At 37.5% G+C, this 23652-nt stretch overlaps 1 protein-coding gene across 1 annotated transcript in view; it reads right to left on the bottom strand.

The window, feature by feature from the left end:
- lamc1 (laminin, gamma 1) overlaps positions 1-23652 on the bottom strand; it is a 91445-nt gene that overhangs the window by 19936 nt on the left and 47857 nt on the right. The window contains exons 3-7 of the mRNA XM_023293278.3: positions 13151-13281; positions 8347-8513; positions 5955-6143; positions 4533-4650; positions 1763-1861 (exon numbers count right to left, since the gene is read on the bottom strand). Of these exons, the coding sequence (XP_023149046.1) occupies positions 1763-1861; positions 4533-4650; positions 5955-6143; positions 8347-8513; positions 13151-13281 (704 nt within the window). The remainder of the gene's footprint in view (positions 1-1762; positions 1862-4532; positions 4651-5954; positions 6144-8346; positions 8514-13150; positions 13282-23652) is intronic.

Genomic DNA, 23652 nt, shown 5'->3' with positions numbered 1-23652 from the left:
AACCACAACAAAGAGACACAGAATTACTTCAGTCACAAACATGTAACTGACCTCAAAAACACTCAAATAAGCACAAACATTCACTACAACATTCACTAAACATCCTCAAAAACAGTCAGAGCGAACCCAACAACACACAGAACAACCGCTGAAACAAACTACAAAATGTAAAAACACTGAAAATGAAAAAAAAATCTAAATGACCAAAAACCAACTTCAAAATGACCACCAAAACGACTACAAAAAACACACAAAACACCCGCAAAAAGGTGCAAAATGAAAACAAAAAAACTATAAAAACAAAATACTCAGTGAACAGAGACAGAAAACGACCACAAAAACATACAAAAGGACAACAAAAACATGCAAAATGACTACAAAACACCTAAAATTAAAACAAAACTACTAAAAATGACCACAAAAACATACAAAATGACCAAAAAACACACAAAACATCTTCAAAAAGATGCAAAATGAAAACAGAAAACACTTGAAATGAAAACAAAAACATGCAAACTAACCACAAAATTCGCAAAAAACCCACAAAAACGATAAAAATAAAAACAAAAATACTCAACGTGACCAGAGATAGAAAACAACCACAAAAACATGCAAAACGACGAAAAAAATATAAAATGAGCACAAAAAATGAAAACAAAAACACTCAAAAAGACCATAAAAACATGCAAAATGACCAAAAAACACACAAAATACCCACAAAAAGGATAAAAATAACAAAATATACCCAGTGACCAGAGACACAGAAAGCAAAAACACGCAAGACAACCACAAAAACACAAAAAATTAAACCAAAAACATGAAAAACGACAACAAAAAGATGCAAAACAAAAAACACTCAAAATATAAATAGAAACACGCAAAATGACCAAAAAATACACAAAAAGATGCAAAATGAAAACAAAAACATGCAAAATGACCATAAAAACACCAAAATGACAAAAAAAACACACAAAATGATAACAAAAACACACAAAATGACCACAGAAAGATGCAAAATGAAAAAAAAACACGCAAAATGACCACAAAAACATACACGACCCACACAAGAAAAACAAAACCACAAAAACACAAACTAAAACTGACTGCGAAAATAAACAAAACAGCTACAAAAAGATGCTAAATGCTGCCAGAAACAGTCATAAAGTTGACAAAAACAACCAGAGCCACATTAATACACAAATCAAGCACAAAAACAACCAAACTGACGACAAAACCAGTAAAACTCATTGATTTCCAGCATCTGTATGAAAACATTTGACAAATAAAGCCTCATGTGTTGTTAGATTTCAATGTGAAGATAACATGGAAGCAGCTTCTAAGTCTGAACGTATAAAAATAACGAATAGACGACGACGAACACTAATGTTTGACGAGTTAAAATGGGAAAAAAAATGGAATTCTACTGATGTTAGAGCCTCAAAAGTTGGTGAAATGTCGACTGAAACATGGATCCATCCATAGATATACACAAAATATGAATACCATCCTTGCTGATTTTGCATTTTGATCCATTTTTAGAAGCCAGTAATTAATAAACTGTCCTCTGTTGGACTCATTTAATCATTCAGATCCTCTGGAAACCATCCTGTCTCTGGGCTCACCAAGTTTCACAGCAACTGGAGTTTTATTTCTGCAGATATTGAACCTTTAAATGGTTTCCAGGTGAGATTTATGAGTTGAAAATGTGAAAATAGAAAACAAACGTGTGAAATTCTCACAGATATCTGACAGTTTGTTCTACCTGTCACAGCTGAAGCCCTCCACGTTGTCTTTGCAGCGACACTGTCCGGTGTTGACGTCGCATTCCTGCGTGCTGCCGGACGGAGAGCAGGAACAAGGCCTGAACGGAGAGAGACGGAGGTTTATTATCCAGAAAACAGGACGATCCCACGGCAAGGACGCCCACATTCAATCCAGCTGCCAAAGAAAACCTCATTAGAGCCTAAAAAGACCCTAAAACAGCTGTTTGTTTCCAGATGTTGCCAGCAGAGGGCGCTCACTGATCAGCCAGGGGTTTAACCCTCTTGTCCTGCAGGTGAAAATTGACCCGGTTTAAAGTTTGAAAATTTGGGAAAAATATTTATTTTCACAGTGAAACTTCTGATGTCCACATTTTCAACATTTTTGGGAAATCTTTGAACATTTTTTGGTGGAAAAAAGGAAATGTTAAAAATGTGTCTTAAGAACATTCACATAAAAATAAACCAAAATCCAGCGAAATTCACTGGATTTTGGTTGATTTTTTGTGGTAAATGTTCTTAAAGGAAATATTAGAAGTTTTACTGATATATATGGAATCATTTTAGATATTTTTAGGATTTTTTGGAAGATTTTTACTCATTTTTTGAAAATATTTACAAGAATTTTCTTGCCAAATTTGTTTTGTTTTTTTTAAATAAAACTTTTAAGGGAAACTTTTAAGGAATTATTGGAATTTTCTTCCTGAAGGTTTTGCAAATTTTCAGAAATTTGGGGAATTTTTTTGCTGAATTTTTGGATTTTTTTCACACAAGGAAACGATATTTTTTGGTGCCCATAAATGAAGACAACACGAGGGTTAAAGTCCATCCACCGACTCCACTTAATGTAAATAAAACACAATTAATCAGGAAAAAAATGACTTTTTTTATGCAAAGACGGTTTTAAAATGTCCTCCGGAGCATTTATACGTTTATATTTCTGTACTTGAAGTGATTTCAGTCCAACAGCTTCCTCCTACTTCCTGTTTCCTATCATGTTGCATGATCGCCAATTTTGAGTTTTGTATAAAATATATCATTTAAGTACGTCCAGGATGCAGTGATGAGTGTTTTTCATCATTATTTTAAGTTGAATTGACCAAATAACAGTAATTATCTCTGCACTGAGCATCAACTGGGTCAAGAACTTCTAGAAGAACTCAACGTTCAGTCTGAAGGTTTCATTGTGTTGAGCTCATTAGTTGCAAAGTTTATTTTTATGAAACTTCTTGTGTTTTTTGTGTTTCATGACATTAATACACAAAAACTCTCCAGTTAGGTCATATTTATCCATCATAGGAGCTTCATAAAGCTGCAACCAACAACTACATTATAGAATAATTTAAGGGTTTTGGGTTTAAAACGTCAGAAAATAGTGAAAAACATCACATTAACTGAATAAAATCACTTCTGTTGTTGGACCAGTTGAGTTTATTTTGATATAAAACTGGAAAATCTTCAAATGTTTACATCTGAGAAGCAGCAGCAGCTTTAAAACAGCCTCCGTCCAGAAATAAAAACCTCCTCTATTGACATTTTCTTCAGAAAGATCTCAAGATGTACAAGTTGTCACGGGTTTTGGTTGTTCTTTGACATCGTTATTTTTTTGTATTTAAAATGTATTTTATGGTAAACTTTGATCTTGTAACTGTTTAAATCCTAATTTTGCCTCTTCTATTCATTACAAACTGCTTTTGCAAAGTGTTTTTTGGACTTGCTTTGCTGCTGCCTGACTGAACTGGACACTAGTTGCTTTTAAATGTGGTGAATATGAATAAAACTGATCTGATTGGTTGGTTTTGGTTGGCAACTTCTAGATCAGGTTTTGATTGACACCTAACTAGATCAGGTTTTGGGTGGAGCCACTTAGATCAGGTTTTGGTATCTGTTGGATCAGGTTTTGGTTGGTATCTACTAGGTACAGCTTTGGTTGAATGTCTTGGATCAGGTTTTGGTCGGTACCTGTTGGATCAAGTTTTTTCTTTTGTTCTTGTTGGATCTGGTTTTGGTTGGTGCCTGTTGGGTCAGACTTTGGTTCATAGCTTTTAGATCAGGTTTTGGTTAGAACCTGCTGAATCAGGTCTTGGTTGGAACCTCTTGGATTGGATTTGGTTTGTACGTGCTGGATCTGGTTTTGGGTAGAAACTCTTGGATCATGTTTTCGTTGGTACCTCTTCGATCCGGTTTTGGTTTGAACCTGTTTGACCAGGTTTTAGTTGGAACTTGCTGGATTCGGTTTTGGTTTCGTACCTATTAGATCAGGTTTTGGTTGGTAACTGCAGGATCAGGTTTTGGTTTCGTACCTACTAGATCAGGTTTTGGTTGGTACCTACTAGATTAGGTTTTGGTTGGTACATGTTGGGTCAGATTTTGGTTCATAGCTTTTAGATCAGGTTTTGGTTGGTACCTACTAGATCAGGTTTTGGGTGGTAACTGCAGGATCAGGTTTTGGTTTTGTACCTACTAGATCAGGTTTTGGTTGGTACCTGTTGGATCTGGTTTTGGTTGGTACCTACTAGATCAGGTTTTAGTTTGTACTTACTAGATCAGCTTTTGGTTGGAACCTGTTGGATCTGGTTTTGGTTGGAACCTACTAGATCCGGTTTTAGTTTGTACCTACTAGATCAGGTTTTGGTTGGTACCTAATGGATCAGGTTTTAGTTTGTACCTACTAGATCAGGTTTTGGTTGGAACCTAATGGATCAGGTTTTAGTTTGTACCTACTAGATCAGGTTTTGGTTGGTACCTAATGGAACAGGTTTGGTTTCGTACCTGCAGCCGGCCTCGGTCAGGCTGTGGAATCCCGGCTGGCATCGGTCGCACTTCTCTCCGGTCACTCCTGGTTTACAAGCACAGACTCCTCTGTTGTCGCACTGAGGAGACTCTGAGCCTGGATGTACACAAACAGAAATACACACACACACACACACACACACACACACACACATTAACCGTTAGCCACGTGCTAACAATCAGCTCCCATTAACAAACCGTTACGCAGCAGAACATCTGGAGGTTCAGCAGCTGCTTCGCATTAAGCGACGGTTTGCTGCTGTTAAGAACCGCTGACACCACAAAGTGCACAGCGGCGCTTTCACATGTTTCCACTTAAACAGTAACATTTTCACAACCTTCACACCTGATCTCTGAACCGTCTCCCGCTGAAAACGTGTGTTTCGCTTCACTGCACACAAAATGAGATGTTTATCACGGACGGCTTCATGTTGGGAAGGTCATCAAAGAGGCAACAAAGAGACTCAACCATCCAAAACGACAACATCATCGCAAAGAAACACAAAAAAACCAAACAACCACGAAGAACCGCAATGTGATGCAGAACCAGAGAAACATTTAAACATGCCAAACAACCACATAAATACACAAAATAACCACAAAAACACACAAACTGAACACAAACCTCTCAAATTAATCACAAAAGTATCTAAAATAAACACAAAAAGACACCATCTCATGACACAAAAATGCCAAACAAAACACAAACTGACCACAAAAGCATATTAAAGTTAATACAAAATCTGTAGAATGATCACAAAACACAAAATAATCACAAAAACAGAGAGAACTGACCACGAAAAGACTTTAAACTAACCACAAACATGCAGGACGACCACAAAAACACACAAAACTGACCAAAATACCCCACAAACAGACCAAAAAAACCCCACAAAATAACCACAAATACAGACAAAACTGACCACAAAAAGACTTTAAACTTAACACAAAAAATGCAACATAACCACAAAATCATGCAAAAATGACTACAAAAACATGAACTGACAGCAAAAACATATTAAAGTTAACGCAAAACCTGTAGAATGACCACAAAAACACAAAATAACTACAAAAACAGACAAAACTAATCACAAAAAGACTTTAAACTAACCACAAACATGCAGAACAACAACAAAATCACTCAAACTGACACTAAAAGCGCAACCCATCAACCAATCAACCCTAAATAACGCTGTTTGTGTGTTTTACTTGTGAGTTTGTTCCATTTCTGCTGTTTCTTTATTGTTTTCATGTGAAATATAAATGTGCGTTCATCACTGATTATTCAGGCTGCGTTCAGGTGTTGCTGGGAAACTGCAGCGTCCAGCTCTAACCTGACCGTTCCTCTCTACAGCTTCCTTTCTTCTCCCTTCTGATTAGTTTCATGGAGCTGCGACTCACCAACGCTGTTGCAGCTGCAGGGCAGGCAGCGGCTGCCGCTCTGGTCTCGGTAGTAGTAGTCGAGGCAACGCTCGCAGTTCGGCCCGTCGGTGTTGTCGGCGCAGTTCCTGCAGTGGCCTCCGTGTCCGGTGGCTCGGTACAGCTCGGCATCGAAGTAGCACTCAGAGCTCTTCCCGTTACAGTTGCAGGCTGAAGGAAAAGACAGAAAGAGAGATGAAGAGGAAGAGCAGAAATCTGGTTTAAACGAGGTGAAAGTCGACACGTGAACGCCTCATTCCAGACACAGTTTCCGTCACTCTCAGGTTCCTCCGGCCTCCTGAGCCGAGGCCAGGGGCCGGATTAGGTCGACTGTGGGAGAAAAAAAACAGTAAAAATCCCCTTAACCCGGTTTAGTCATGCCTCTGCACAGTGATATGAAGGTTCAGCTGACAGGAACTACAGCTCCCACAATCCCCAGGGACGGCCTGAGTTACAGCAAACCAACGTCTCCATGGTTACCCGTTTATGGATCTGCCCTCTGGGTCATTTGTGTTATAGTTCTTTATAAACAATAATAAAAATAAAGCAGATTACTTCACAAATGACAAATGACTCTAAACTCAATCACTTCACAATAATCGCATGACTTCTAAGAAACGACTTTATTCTTATAACTGAGCAAAAGCAAACATTTTATAAAGTAGAAACTCAAAGATTCACCTGTAATCCCTGAAACTAAACTGAATCCAGCTGTGATTTACAATCATATTACCATAATTTCCGGACTATTGAGCGCACTTGAATATAAGCTGCACCCACTAAGTTTAAAAAGAAATAAAGTTTTGTACATATAAAAGCTGCAGGTGTCCACGTTGAAACATGAGATATTTACAGAGAAAGATTTAAAAAAAAAAAACTTTTAATTAAATAAATGCTTATTTTTTCCGAACAGTGTCTGTAACATGGCAGTAACACGGCTGTAACACGGCTGTAACATGGCAGTAACATGGCTGTAACACGTCAGTAACACGGCTGTAACACGGCAGTAACATGGCTGTAACACAGCAGTAACACCGCTGTAACACGGCTATAACATGGCTATAACACGGCAGTAACACGGCAGTAACACACACTGAGTCAGTTCTTCCCGCTGCAGACTCCAACATCTCACCATGGATTCATTGATTCCAAGATTACTGCAGCAGCTCTATTTCCTTCTTCCAAGGGCAGATCGATTACCTTTAACTTGAAAGCTGCATCATAAGCATTTTATTCGTGTGTTTTCCATGATGAGGGTGTGGGCTTGAAGCCAAAATGACTGATCTGAAGAATTTAGTGTGAGTGCGTTTGATTTAATTCCAACAGTTTCATTGGTTCACTGTGACCTGTTCAGTAATTTCGTTGGTCTGATGTGACGAGTCTAAATGTATTGATGGCATGAAGCTCGACAGTAAAAATCTATACATTAGCCGCATTGTTGTATAAGCAGCAGGGTGTGAGAAAAAAGTAACGGCTTATAGTCCGGAAATTACGGTAACAAACATGGAACTGGTTCTAAAATGAGCCTCAAACAGCAGAACTTTCTCAGTTTTAGACCTATGAAATGTGTCTATGTCTACATCATGACTCCACTTGGAAAAGAATTAACAGAGGGACTGAAAAATCTGATTGTGAGGCTTCACAAAAATGGAAAAAGATCCAGAAAGATGAAACAAAAACCAGTGAAAGACAGAGTCAGCAATAACCAGGAGGTACAGAAGGAGCCATAGTCCCACTAATCAGGGCTGCAGTGGTCGTCCTCCTAAAATAACTCCACAGACAGTGAACTACTTTCACAATGTAGCTGTGAAAAACAGACAGCAGATGATTCAGAATTAGCACAGAGGTTATCAGTGGAAATCAGAGCCATGGACAGCAGAACTTTCTCAGTTATGGACCTATTAGCTGAGTCTATGTCTGCATCATGGCTCCACATGGAAAAGAACTGTCAGAATAACTGAAAAATCTGATTCTGAGACTTCACAAAAATGGAAAAAGATCCCGGCAGATCAATTAAAACTCAATAAAACACAATGTCAGCAGTAATCAGGAGGTATAGAAGGAGCCCAGACCACTAATCAGGGCTTCAGGAGTCGTCATCCTGAAATGAGGACTAAAGAACATGAAAAGAAACCTGATGAATGTTGGACAACATTGTTTGGTCAGATGGAGATAAACTAGTTGGGCTCAGATGTAGTCCATATGTTTGAACCTGACTACCACAGTGGATGTATGGTCCTGACAGTGAAGCATGGAGGTGGTGGTGTGATGATATGGGGTTAAATGGGTGTAGAAGATGACATTTACAGACCACTGACACTCATTTCTGTTGTAAACTGTGTGTAGTGTAGTTCCAGAGCGTGGGCAGACTCACCCAGACACTCGTTGGCGTTGTCGGCCGTCGCCCTCCTCCACGGCCGATCGTTGAAGAACGGTTTGCACACGTTGCAGTCGTCGCCCTCGGTGTTGTGTTTGCAGTTACACACCAGACGCCCTCCGCCGTTCTTCAAGCACTCGCTGGCATGGCCATTACACTTACACCTGGTGGCAGAAGAAACACACCTGTCACACCTGGACGACACGCAACATGTCCATCAGAATGACCAATGACCTGTTAACCCTCTGAACTCCAAGCAGCTTCTCAGCGTCTGTGGGCTCAATTTTAACTGTAATACAACTATTTCTAGAAGGAGTTATTTGGTTTTTCTTATTTTGTGTCATTTCTAGTTGTTTTACACCTGTTTTTACTCATTGTGTCTTGTTTTTGGCATTTTGTGTCTCATTTTAGTTATTTTGTGTCTTGTTTTAGTTGTGTTGCATCTGGTTTCAGCCATTTTGTGTCTTTTAGTTGTTTTACGTCTTGTTTTTGGCATTTTTTGTCATGTTTTAGTTTTTTTGCATGGAGTTATTCATTTTGTGTCTTGTTTTTGTTATTTTGTATTTGTTTTTTGTAATTTTGTGTCTTCTTTTAGTTGTTTTGCATCTGGTTTTGGTCGTTTTATGTCTGTTTTTTGTCATTTTGTGTCTTGTTTTATTTGTTTTCTGTCTCTTTGTGGTCGTTTTGTCTCCACATACTACAGATATTTAGCAATTTTCATGTTTACAGCCTCTCCAGACTTTCTCTCTCTACTCTGTTCATCATTTGTAGAAAGATGTTTCACCATGGTGAATGTATCTCCAACAATTTTCTCCTCTGTTGACTGGTCCTGAACCATGCTGCATTTATTTTATTGGTCCAGTTTGTTTTACTTTCCACTCAGACTCTCTTGTTGTGAGCCTTAAGTCAGAAATAAACGGAATTTCTTTATTTATTTTAACATGAACAACATTTTTCCACAGGTGTTAGCAGTACTGGTAACTATTCACCTACCTGTTCTGAGTAAACACAGCCTGCAGATTAGTTGAAAAGTTGCAGAATTTTCGTCAGGTCCCTTTTGGTCGCAGCCGAGTCACTAATATCTTCATGGTTGCCTTAATGAGCTTGGAATTTGTTGTTTTTTAGAGAATCTGGTTGCTTCAGATGGTTTATTTGTGGTGAATATTCAAATCAGACATTTTGAATGAATATCTTAATTGTGAGCTTAGATTTCTTTGTGATTAGTTCAAGCTTTACTGTTCCCGTGTCATGTTGGTGATTTTTTAAAAAGAAAACATGCATCAGAAACCCACCCGGTGTTGTGGATACATAGTGTTAAACATCTAAACTTTCATAATGTCTTTAAAGTTAAATTCTTCTTCTACATTTCCACCAGAGCGCTCGCTGCCTCTCAGACGGTTAAAGTGACACAGTGGACAGTTTGGTGTTGAGGTTTTTCCGCTGAAGCTTTTGTTCGTCGTCGTCGGGGAGAGGAGCCCCTCACAACAGGACAGGACTTGCTCAGCAGCCACCTTCAGCTATTGTCTCAGGTGTTTGTTGGCACAAAGCCGTGGAAAAAGTGACGGCAGGAAGGAAGACGGGCTTCATGCTCGCCTGCACAAGAGCAGCTCATGCAAAAAGCTGCTAAAGCTGCACCGCCACAAACATAAAACCTACAGGGAATCACTGTCTGCAGTTTAAAATGTTGTTATTATTGTGCACAACTGGGAAACTCAGTCCATCCGTGAAGCACAAACCAAAACAAAGAACGGCCTCAGAAGTGTTTACATGAAACACTGAGGAATTCAATCACCGTTGGAGATAAAACACACTCAGATCTACCGGGACAAAGAAGTCCTTTTTGAGAAACTTCCAAATTCTGTGACTAGTAAAACTAGTTTACCACAAATAATCAAAAGATCTCCAGACAGAAGAAGAACATCCGTCCTTCGGGGACTGTTAGCTTCAGATCAGGTTTAAAGAAGCAACTAAACTTCTATATTTTGCCGTTTTCCTTGTATCTTTAGCTAGCTTCTAGCCTGTTAGCTTCAATCTATACTATTAATACATTTTTCACTATATTTAGCTACTTAGCTTTTAGCTTTAGTAGCTTTCAGAAAGCTTCACCTTAAGGTAGCGACTAGGTTTGTATCTTACAGTTTGATTAGCAACTAGACTGTTGGTTCCTACTTAAGTTAGCAGCTAGGTAGACTTTTAACTTTAGCTCACTGACCTACCAGGCTGTTAGCATTGACACTGGTTTAGTAACTATAGTTGAATTAAGAGGCAAAGTTAGATAGGTAGCTATTTAGCTTCCTAACTGCTAACCCGGACTTAAAGTTAGCAACTTGAATTTGTTATAAGTTGATTTTATCTTTAATTTAATTGATTTAAGACCGCTACATTCAATTTTGGCTTTATGCAGTTGATTAACTGCTAGCTTGAACTCAAAGTTAGCAACTAAATGTTCATCTTATACTTTAGTTAGCTGCTTAACTGTTAGTGTTGACCTAATTTTCTTATTTTTGTTAGACTGTCAGCCTTTAATTAAGTTAATAACAAGTTAGACTTCTGTCTTTGCTACACGGAGCTACCAGATTGTTAGCAAAGACATTAGCTTAGCAAGTAGAGTTGAATTATGTGTTTAGGGTTGTATTTTGTCTTTATGTAGCTCCTTAATTGTTAGCTTGGATGCAAAGCTAGCAACTAGATTTTTGACTTTAGTTAACAAATTATCTGTCAGCTCTGACCTTATCACTTTTGGCTATTAGATTGGGTTTGGTTTACTATTTGGCGATTAGCACTGATATAATTAAGCAGCTACCTGCTAGCTATTAGACTTACCAACTAGTTAAACTTTTATCTTTGGCTAACTGAGCCACCATCAGCATTTGTGATCAATTACAGCTACATAAGAGTACAGCTTTATGTAGCTCATTAACAGTTAGCTTGAACACAAAGCTGGCTACTAGATTTATTTTTGTCTTTATTTAGCTATTTCCCTGTTAGCATTGACCTAATCACTGTTGGCTTTAATCAGCTATTAGACTGTTAGCTCCACCTTAATTTAACAACTATATATTTATTTTTGAGTTTAGTTAACTACTTAACTGTTAGCGTTAAGCTAACTATCTTTACCTTTAATCAGATATTCGACTGCTAGCTTCAGCCTCGGTTATGTTGTTCTTCTTGAGCTACCAGACTGTTAGCACTGACAGCTAGCAATTGAATTATGGGTTTATGGTTCTGTTTTGTTTTTATGCAACTCTTTAGCTGTTAGCTTGGGCTTAAAGTCAGCAATTAGACTTTTATTTTTGATATTAGTTAGCTACTTGACAGCTAGCACTGACCTAATTATCTCTGACTCTAATTAGCCAATCTACCATTAGCTTTGACTTAGTTTAGCAAATGGAGTTTTAATTTTCAGTTTACATTTTTAGTTCCTACTTAAGTTAGCAACTAGCAAGACTTTTATCTTTGTCTTATTGAGGACCAGGCTGCTAGCATTGACACCGGTTTAGCAACTAAAATTGAATTAGCTAGTTAGATGTTTAGCTTCCTTTCTGTTAGCTTGGACTGAAAGTTAGTGACTAGATTTTCTGAGTTGAGTTAGTGACCAGACTTAGTTCTAAGTTGATTTTATCTTTGATTTAATTGATTTAAGACCGTTATATTTGATGTTGGCTTCGTGTAGTTCAGTAACTGTTAGGCTGAACTCAAAATTAGCACCTAAATTTTCATTTTATGTTTTAGTTAGCTGCTTACCTGTTAGTGTTGATCTAGTTTTCTTTTTCTGTTAGCATTGAATTATGTCAACAACACGCTAGATTTTTATCTTTGATTTAATTTATTTTAGCTGGATTCAACTTTGGTTTTCTGTAGTTTCTTAGCTGTTAGCTTCTACAGTTAAGTCAGGGTTGACGCTGGTTGGCAACTATAGCTGAACTACGAGTTGAGGCTTGGATTAGTTGTATTGAGCCCCTTAACTGTTAGCTTGAACTTAAAGTTAGATTTTCAGACTCTTAGTTTTGAGTTAATTTCACTTTCATCTTTAATTTAGTTGATTTTTAACTGTTATTTCAACTTTTCTCCAAGTTAATTAACTTAAACAACTTTCTAAGGAAGTTCAAATTGAAGGTGAAGTCACATTTTAAAGTTTAATTTTAGCAGAAATCTTACGGTTTCACACACAGATGCTCCTTCAGCTCTTAGTGTTGGTATTAATGACTCATCACACTTCATGGTTGTACATCTAAAATGTTGGTATGATGCAGGTGACCACTGACAGGTAAATGAGGGCTCATCAGAAACCCTCCTTGGATCAGTAAAGGTTAAATCCTGCAGGTGCTCAGCGCGGGACTCTTCCCTTTTCTCCCATCCGTCATGGCGCTCGGTCCGCCCCATTCCGGTTTCCCTGTAATCCAGCGCTGCCGGCCAGGAATGCCAGGAATGCTGGCTGTGTAATGGAAATCTGCTCCACATTTCAAACAGATTATTGCTGCAGAGGCGCAGTCTGTTTAACACTCTTGTAATGCCTGTCGAAACCCCTTTTTTTCAGGCGTGCAGGAAAAGAAGTTCTTATGTGGATTCCTGTGCAGGCCACAGTGAAGCAGACCACACAGTGACACAGCAACACCAGCACCCACAAAACCACCTGACCACCATCCAGGTCTTTGTCTGAGCAGGTTCCATGAAGCTCAGAGACGCTGCTTTTCTGACTCTAGCTTTTATGGAAGCACTGAACAGGAGCCGTAAAATGCATCAAAACATAAACTAAATCTGCTCGTTTAATTCAGTCTGAAAACTTAAATCAGGTCTTTACCTTCCGCCCACGGCGAAGTCGGAGATGGCGTAATAGTACGACTTGAGGACCTTGGGGTCGTTGAAAACTTCGTCTCCGAACGTGTTGAGCCTGTTCAGGGTCACTCTGATGTCGGTGGCCGTCACCCAGTCCTGCAACAGACGCAACATGGAAGCAGCATTAGCGATAAACATCAGGAAAACAAGCAAACAACCTGCAGACAGAATCACCTGTCCGACCCTGACGTCTTTCCACCACTTCCATCCAATTATTAGTTGCACATTTTCAACTCATGCATTAAAAAAACCTCAGTTGTAGATGGAAATTCACATCAGTTCATATTTTTATTGGTTAATTTTATGCTGCTTTTGGAACAGCGTCTATAAACAACCTGCAAACGTTGGAGGTTGCTTTCTGAACCGGTGTGGGGGCATTAAAGGAGTCAAAGCGTGTTTTTCTACACAAAATACTTCCAGAAGAGACTTTCTGACAAACTTCGGTTCATATCGAGGCGACAAGGACACAGAAACCTTGACTTTAATCCCAGACAGACAAGACGGTCTAGTATGTCTGAAAGCCGACGCTGCAACAAATTAGTAGCTTCTTACTGTGCACTGGCACAATTTAGCATTTGAATATGTCAGATAGAAACACAAAGAGATGTGAAATAAATGTGGATGTATCAAAAATGGAGCTAAAAGTGACCAAAAATTCAATTTGGATTCATCAAGTGGATACAAAAATGAGTCCAAGTGATGATTGTGTTGTTCTTTAACTGCTGGATGTGGAAATAAGTATGTTTGATTCCAGTTCAAGATTTACTTTGTTTGACTATAGACCTAAAAGAGCCAGACGTTTTCGTTAGAAACTGGTGGAGACCAAAAATGGAGCAAATACTTGATTTGGATTCATCAAGTAGATAAAAAAAAATGAGTCCAAGTGATGATTGGTTGAAGAGTCGGTATAATTTCAACCCAGAGGTGTTCTTTGGTTGACTACAGACCTAAAAGATTTTTACTAAATCAGGAGGTGTTTGAGACCAAAAATGGAGCTAAAAACAGAACAAACATTGGATTTGGATTCATCAGTTGAAAAGGTGACTATGTTGCTCGACCGATGTGCAAATAAGCAGCTGTTTGTCAAGTCTGAAGTCATCTTTCAATGTAAGGCTGCAAGTAATGATTATTTTCATTTGAAACCTTTGATTATCTGCTTGATTAATCAATAACTTGATTGATAATACGTGGATTTTTCCCAAACAAGACCAGCTGATTGGTTGAACAGTCGTCACAATTTCACAAAACCAAGATCCAAAAATGACAATTTATTTGATTTATTTTTTATTTTTTTGGTCAACTTCAGACCTAAAAGATCCAGATAATTCCATAAGAAACTAGTGGAGACCAAACATGGAACTAAAACGGACCAAATATTTGATTCTGATTCATCTGCTGGACACAAAAAGTCGATTGTGTTGCTCTGAAACTGTTGGATGTGGAGTCAAGTCCAACTATATCTTAAAAGTAGGCCTGTACATAATGGTTACTGCCAATTTTTGACTATTTTCATGATTATTCAATTTATTGTTTGTCCATCTACAGATAACGCGTATTTTTTTTCCCCCAGTGAACAACTGATTGGTTAAGTACTGGGTATGATTTAATTTCAACAATTTTCAAAAAATTTTTTGGTTGACTACAGACCAAACAGATCCAGATAATTCCATCAGAAACTGGTGGAGACCACACATGGAGCTAAATTATTGACTCTGATTCATCAGTTGGACACTAAAAGTGACAACTGTGTTGCTCTGAAATTGTTGGATGTTGAGTCAAATCCATTATATCTTAATAGTAGGTCTGAAGCTAACAGTTTTCACCAGTTTTGGACTATTTTATGATTATTCAACTTATTGTTGGTTCACCTACAGATAACACGGCGATTTTTTCCCAGTGAACAACTGATTGGTCGAGGAATGGGTATGATTTCAGTTCACCAATTCATTTAATTTTTTAATTTTTTGGTCAATTTCTGACCTAAAAGATCCAGATATTTCTATCAGAAACTGGTGGAGACCAAAAACTGAGCTAAAAGCGACAGAATATTCAATTTTGATTCATCAACTGGACACAAATGTGACAATTTTGTTGCTTTGGAACTGGTGATGCAATGTCTAGTCTAACTTCAAAATAGGTCTGCAATTAACAGTTACAGCCAATTTTTAATTATTCCGTCGACCATTCAATTCATTAGCTGTTTGTCCATCTACAGATAACGTGCTTTTTTTTTCATTGAGTGAACAACTGATATGTTGAGGAGTGGGTCTGATTTCAGTTCACCTATTTTTTATTTATTTTTTAGGTCAACTAAAGACCTAAAAGATCAACTTAATTCCATCAGAAACTGGTGGAGACCAAAAACGGAGCTAAAACAGAGCAAAAGTTTGATTCTGATTCATCAGTTGGACACAAAAGTCGACTGTTGTGCTCTGAAACTGTTGGATGTGGAGTAAAATCCAACTCTATCTTAAAAGTAGGTCTGAAGCTAATGGTTATTGGCAATTATTTTGACTATTTTATGGATATTTCGACTTTCAGATTCTTTTTTTAACTGGTGCATGAGTACGTATGCTTGTGGTTTGCCAGGATGTTACACAGAAATGTAAAGAAAGTCTAACTGAGCCGTCGTCTGCAGGGTTCCCTTTGTGATTTTAAGTTATAGCAGTTTATCCTGAGGAGAAAACATGAAGGTCTGAAGCAGATTTCATCCAGTAAGTGTCGACATATTTCGCTTTAAATCAAAGCTACCCTGTTGACGTGACTGGAAGCTGAACTCAGAAACACCAGAGCAAACACAGATGGCGTCTGAAATCAGATTTGCTTTACATCACATGAAGCAGCCACGCGGTTTCTGTGGGAAACGCTGAAAAAAAATTTATGACACTTTGAGAGAAATGGAATTTATTTCCTTGGCGTTAGGATACGAAACCCAGATGGAGAGAATTACTCAAGGACACCTGTTCGCCTTCGGACGATAAAGAAAGTCAGTGTGTGAAAAGCCTCATGGGAAAGTGGGAGCGGAGGCCAACGATAGCTTTGTTCAGTATCAGAAGGCTTATCAGGCCCAGAGGTTTACAGTCAGAGCAGCTGTGAGACGACAAACAAATCTGAACGAAGACATGAACTAAAAAAACCTGAGGAGGAAACTGGTCCAAACTTCAGATCTGTTCGATTTAGTCGCTGCACAATTATGTTTTCATAGAGATCTAATGTCCGAACGTAGGAAGGAATCTGAACATTTATCTGCTCACTCAGGAAAACTTCCGCCTCCTCCTCTGACTTGGCGAGTTGATGTGAAATCCTCGTCTGGCTGCTGGAAAAGTGGTGAAAACTCTCAGCTGTGACTCAGAGGCTTCGGAAACAGGAAGTGTTGCTTAACCCTCATGTCGTCCTGCGGGTCAAAATTGACCTGATTTAAAGTTTGAAAATGTGGGGAAAAAAATATATTTTCACAGTGAAACTTCTAATGTCCACATTTTCAACATTTTTGGGAAATCTTTGAACATTTTTTGGTGGAAAAAAAGAAATGTTAAAAATGTTTCTTAAGAACAGTCCCATAAAAATCATTCAAAATCCAGCAAATTTCGCTGGATTTTAGTTGATTTTTATGTGAATATTCTTATGAAAATATTAGAAGTTTTACTGATATATATGTAATCACTTTAGATATTTTTAGGATTTTTTGGGAAGATTTTTACTCATTTACAAGAATTTGCTTGGAGGATTTTTTAAAAATAAAACTTTTAAGGGAAACTTTTAAGGAATTATTGGAATTTTCTTCCTGACGGTTTTGCAAATTTTCAGAAATTTGGGAAATTTTTTTGCTTAAGTTTGTGAATTTTTTTTCATACAAGATAACAATATTTTTTGGTGCCCGTAAATGAGGACAACAGAAGGATTAACTGAAAGTCTGGAGGAGATTCACCGACTAAAGTCCTGATCACAGGATCGATTCTTCAGCTTTATGAACCCCAAACACTCAGAACACAATGACTGCAGCAGAATATCATCACACTTTAACGGATAATTTACACTTTTGAAGTACAGGAGGTCCTCAGTTTACGACGTCCTCGACCTACAGCGTTACGTCAGAACTGGTTACGTGGAACTAGCTGGTGAGCAGAGCAGATGAATACGTTGTCATGTGGCCTTATCAGCCGGCTTTGTTTCCATTCTCTGGTTGTACTCCACCTTGGATTGTGCTACATTCACTAACTTTCTGCCCTTCATTAAGGCTCCCCAGCGTAAGTCAGACTCTTCTGATGCTTCGAAGAAAAGGAAAGCCATCATCATGGAGTGAAATTAGATAGAATAAAACACTCAGAACAGGGCGAAACACCAACAAACATCGGCATTATTAGATCAAGTTGTAAAAACAGTGCAACATATTCTGTTTTTTTCTTGTAAAATGATTCATACATGCATGAAAGTCATTGTTATTCATGACTTTTCTGAAGAACTCATTAATATCATGATGCACAGAACGGCTTTATGTTGCTCTTTAGGAACAGGACTCCCTGGACACACATTTACCTGATATTTCTTTCTATAAAAATTCTGCTGCAGAAATGGCGTTACTGTGGTGCTTTGATGTTTCTGAATTAGCTGCATTTTTTCATGGTTACGGCCTGAAACATCCTTGGATTTTAATAAAGGTGATTAGAAAGAATCCAGTTATATAGATGAGACAGAAATATCACACTTGTTTTTTTATATTTTGAGGAAAATTATCCAATATTTTGAGCATTTATCTCTTGAGAACCATTTCGCCCAGCAGATAAATTAATAAATTTGTGTTTTTTTGGTAAATCTGGCGATGTTTTTTGGTCACATTTGTGCTGAAACTGAATAAAATCTGGGCTTGGAAGCACCACTGTGATGCATTTAATCCTACAGTTTCACCCTTCGGTCGACAGAATGTTAGAAATCTGATCTGGCTTTTAAACATTTCATTTTTTGACATTTCAATAAGTTTCCGCTTTACCTTGTTGCATAAAACTTCCATATTATTACCTTTATTACTGTATGTCTTCTTTAGTTTAAATAATTCTACTTATTTATAGAAAAGAGACAAACTCACAGATGTTAAAATGGAAACCGTTAATTATCTGCCATCTTGTCACCTTTTTCTATCCAGAGCTGGTGGGCAGTTTTTTTTAAGCTTTTGTGAACTAAATAATTCCAGATATTCGACTTATTGTGTCTTATTCTTGAATGAATTACTCAACAGCCACACAAAGCTGGAGTCTGTTTAACTAAAGCAGCTTTTTTTCAGGCAGAACTGACAGAAACTCTCTCGAGCATCAATCAGAACCACGTCTTGTTTGGAAACGTGTCGGAACGAATCAGTCGCTGCCTTCAGGCCTCAGATTTACAGCCGGTTATTGTGCGTAAATCCAGTTTAACCCGGTGACCTCCAGCAGGTTTCTGGGAGGTTTTTCTCTTCACTGTTTGCTTATTTTTTCACTGCACTATAAAATCCTGAACCTCTTTGGAAACACAATGAAGGAGAGAGAACTCAGAAATGTCGTCAGTGCAGTTATTTTGACTATTTATCCTATAAATACTAAAAAAAAAACTAGAATCAACATGTGTGCTATTTTTCTGAGTGCATACTGATGTTACCAACACGGGAAAAATAACTGATGACTCTAAATACTGTGGATTGTTTATTACTGACATCTTTCATCTGTTTCCGCACTCGTCTCCTATCTGCTCTGTGGAAACACTGCCTGCAGTTCAGCTGAAAAAGCTCAGAATTCTTGTTTCATGATTTTTGGCCACAGCTGAGTCACGAATATCTTCATAGTTGCGATGAGGAGAGCAAAATCTTTAGTTTTTGACAGAATTCGGTTAGACTTCAGAATTTATTTTTGGTGATTTTTTAAGTGAGATGTTTCAAATAAAGAAATTTTATTGAAACATAAAAACTTGTTAAGCTTAGCGACATAACACTGCCTGCAGTTCAGCTGAAAAGTTGCTGAATTTTGGTCATGTGATTGTTGGCCACAGCTGTGAATTTATTGTTGTCAAATTTTTAAATTAGATATGTAGAATTTTTGGTCAAGAATCACAACTTTAGGTTTAGATTTTGCAAACAGCTGTTTCTGTTTTTACAGTTTATGGCCGATAACTGGTGACATTTCTCCCAATTGCTTTTTTTTTGTTATTTTGTGAAAATTTTAGAAGTTTTACTGATATATATGGAATCATTTTAGATATTTCTGGGATTTTTTTGGGAAGATTTTTACTCATTTTTTGAAAATATTTATAAGAATTTTCTTGCCAATTTTGGGGGATTTTTTTTTAAATACAACTTTTCAGGGAAACGTTTAAGGAATTATTGGAATTTTCTTCCTAAAGGTCTTGCAAATTTTCAGAAATTTGAGGAACTTTTTTGCTGAATTTTTGGATTTTTTTCAGACGAGGAAACAATATTTTTTGGTGCCTGTAAATGAAGACAACAGGAGGGTTAAATATTTGTGACGTAACACTGCCTGCAGTTCAGCCAAAAAATTTTGTCTTGTGCCTGTTGGTCACAGTTGACTCACTAATAGCGTCACGGTTACATTGAGGAGAGCGGAGATTTTTGTTTTTGACAGAATCTGGTTAGAATAAAGAATTTATGTGTTGAATGAAGTAATTTGGATGAAATATCACAGTTTTAAGCTTTAACACTGCCTACAGTTCAACCAAAAAACTCCACAAATTTTTGTCTTGTGTCTGTCGGTCACAGCTGAGCCACTCTTGGTGATTCAACGGAGCAGAAGAACGTAGAATTTTTCCTTTTTTGCAGAGTCTTGTTACTGCAGAGAGTTTATTTCTGGCGAATTTTTAATCGAGGCTTTTAGAATAAAGTGATTTTGATGAAATATCAAGATTTAAAACTCAGATTCTGGCTAATTTTCCAAGATGAAACTGAACGTCTCACATGGTAAGTTTAAGAACCACCAGGAGACTTTCTGTTTATGTTAAATGGCTTCATTTTGGTGTTTTTTTGGTGTTTTTTCAGACAACATGCCGTTCAAACCTCCCGGCAGGTTTTGGATTCAGACTCAGGAAACGTCTGATTGAACTCTGACCGTCTCGGCTGGAACCGAAGCAACTCGAGAGTCTCCGGATCATCTCTGACGCATGTTCAGGTCCTGGTTCTGGTGTGAAAACGTCTCGTGCAGCTGCTTTGTTTATCTGCAGCCGATCCTCCCTCGTTGCTGTGATTCACGCAGAATAAACTCGTCCGGCAGCTGCAGCTCCTCCACGCTGTCTAAACTCAACATTTGTTTGCTATCAATCATCTGCAGCTCTGCGGCGGCGTGGAACGCCTCGGCTGGGACATGTGTTTTCTTGAAGGAAGAATGCTGCCTGGCGCTGGAAACTCCTCCGGGAATCGCAAACATTCGGTTGAGCTGCAGCCTGGAAACAAACTGTCCGCAGTGACGGATGTGTTTTAATTATCGCTGATTAGCTCCTAGTTTCATTGCTGAAGAAGACGTGAAGCAACGCTGGAAATAAACGATCCACAAACCATCGAGTTGTTCTCCTCTCAGCTGGAGAGCAAAGTTTCTTCATTCCAGATTGTGTAATTCTTTCTCTTCTGTTGCAACACAAACATCCTCAGATTCAGACTTCTTCTGCCAAAATTCTGCACTCAGATTTTTGTAAAAACAAACTTGTCCTCGATCATTAGAGTGCAAAGATTGATGTTGACCACTGGAACACCTTCTTCTTTACTTTGTATGAACTTAACGTGTTTTCTCGTCAGATTTTTGGAGATCAAACATACATCAGTATCTGAGTTTATCGGCTTCTGTTGCTTCATTGGAGGAAAAAATTTGGTAAATTTGCGTTTTTAACACATCTCCTACAGGCAGCTTCAACCCTCCTGTTGTCTTCATTTACAGGCACCAAAAAATACAGCTTCCTTGACTGAAAAAAAATCCAAAAATTCAGCAAAAAAATTCCCAAAATTTCTGAAAAATTGTAAAACCTTCAGGTTGAAAATTCCAATAATTCCTTAAAAGTTTCCCTTAAAAACTGTATTTTTAAAAAAATCCCCCAACTTTGGCAAGTAAATTCTTGTAAATATTTTTTAAAAATGAGTAAAAATCTTTTTTAAAAAAATCCTAAAAATATCTAGTGATTCCATATATATCAGTAAAACTTCTAATATTCTCTTTAAGAACATTCAGAAAAAAATGAACCAAAATCCAGCGAAATTTTAAAGTTATTTTTTTGGCCTTTTCGGCTTTATTCGATAAGAGCAGTGAAAGACAGACAGGAAACGGGGCAGAAGAGTGAAGGGAAGACATTTTGGTTGATTTTTATGTGAATGTTCTTAAAAAACATTTTTAACATTTCTTTTTTTTTTTCCACCAAAAAATGTTCAAACATTTCCCAAAAATGTTGAAAATGTGGACATCAAAAGTTTCACTATGAAAATATATTTTTTTGACCACATTTTCAAACTTTAAAATGGGTCAATTTTGACCCGCAGGACGACACGAGGGTTAAAAGGCATACTATGTTTACTAAAACTACACCTTTTACTATAGAAATTAGCTATAAAAACTGCACGATTCCTCTGATTTTCAGCTTTCAGACGGTCTTTGAATTCCTCATCTGTGCCAGATCATTTTAAACAAAAGGCCTGAAGTTGTGAGATTTCATCCAAATGACTTCATTCAACACGTCTCATTAAAAAATTTCCAAAAATAAACACTTTTCTCAAACCAGATTCTGTGAAAAACAAAAAATTCTGCTGAACTGCAGGATGTGTTTCCACAGAAGAGAGGAGATGAGAACAGAAACAAATATTTAAATAGTGAAATATCAATAATATGTGGAGCTACTGTGTATTTTCAAGTGTTACTAACACCTGTGTGCATATAGATTTAGACATATAAATTAGACATTTATTTCAGTTTTATAGATAAATAACTTTTTATTTTTATCTTTCTATTTCTTGTCATTATAAATGTGTCCTACAGACAGAAAACATCTCTGAGTTCTGAGGTTCAGGTCTTTATGTTGCAGTGAAAAATGAGCAAACAGTGACGAAAAATGAGTCAGCAGCAAATAAAAAAACGCCCAGAAACTTTTCCAGATAGTCAACAAGGAAAACACACAAAATGGTTGAGCAAAACTTTATTTGTTTGGTAAAATTTTAAACTGAATTCCAAACATGTTGTCATGTTTTACGTTAATAACTATGACCTGCATTATGTCAGAACTCTGCTGATCTCCTCAAACCTTCTGTCCACAACACCTGAGTGAAATGTCTTCTGATCTGTAAATGAGCTGAAGGTTTGAGTCGTGACTAAACGTCGGTACAAAGTCCGTGGTTTGAGGTGTCAGCGTGGGTCAACAGCCGTTTACTGTCTGTGAAACTTCACATTTAGCAGCTGTAGACGTCCAACGGGAAGAGAAATAAACCCCAGACGATAAACATGAGACCTTGTAAATCCAAATATAAGACGGTAAAATACAAGTTTAATGTCGGTGAATCATCTGTGAAGCTTTAATGGCTCAGTAATAAATCTGTGGGTTTTAAAGAGAACGATCTGCTTCTTGTTTATGAACCGTCTGAACTCACAGCAGGTTCTGGGTGTTTTTTTTGTTGTTGTTGTTGCTCCTGTCACCTTTGTAGTCACTGCTGGATAAGTTTTCAATATAAAGTCCTGGATTTCTAGAAACAGAAAAACCCTGAAGAAGGAGATGAACTCAGAAACGTCTCTAGAAAAAAGAAGTTAAAGTGGAAATTTATTGAACAAAAAAAAAAGCAAAAAACAGGAACCAACACGTCCAATAAGGATCCAAAGCTGACGCCAACACTGGAAAAAGAACTTTATATTCCAAATTTGTTTCCAAACTTGTCTGCACTGCCTGCAGTTCAGTCAAAAAGTTGCAGAATTTTTATCATGTGACTGTTGGTCCCAGATTAGTCACTAATAACTTCATGATTGTAACAAGGACTGCAGAATTTTTAGTTTTTTACAGAATCTGGTTAGAGTAAATTGTGTATTTTATGCTAATTTTTAAGTGAGACATGTCGAATAAAGAAATTTGGATTAAATATCAAAACTTTTTAAACTTAGTGATGTAACACTGCCTGCAGTTCAGTCGACAAATCTCAGAATTTCTATGTCGTCACTGTTGGTCAGAGCTGAGTCACGACTATCTTCACGGTTGCCATGACGAGAGCAGAATTTTTAGGTTTTTTTTTTACAGAATCTGGTTAAAGCAAATGGTTTATTTTCTGCAAATTTTAAATCGAGACGTGCAAAAAAATAATTTGGATTAAATATCAAAACTTTTTAAGTCTAGTGACATTACACTGCCTGTAGTTCAGCCTAAAAAGTCGCTGAATTTTGGTCAAGTGATTGTTGGTCGCAGATTAGCCACTGATAGCTTCATGATTGCAAAAAGTGGCTCAGAATGTTTTGTTTCTCACAGATTCTGGTTAAA

The sequence above is a fragment of the Amphiprion ocellaris genome, chromosome 10, assembly GCF_022539595.1.
Source record: "Amphiprion ocellaris isolate individual 3 ecotype Okinawa chromosome 10, ASM2253959v1, whole genome shotgun sequence".
NCBI lineage: Eukaryota > Metazoa > Chordata > Actinopteri > Pomacentridae > Amphiprion > Amphiprion ocellaris.
The sequence above is the reverse complement of the archived record's forward strand: the minus strand, read 5'-3'. Positions and strand labels throughout refer to the sequence as shown.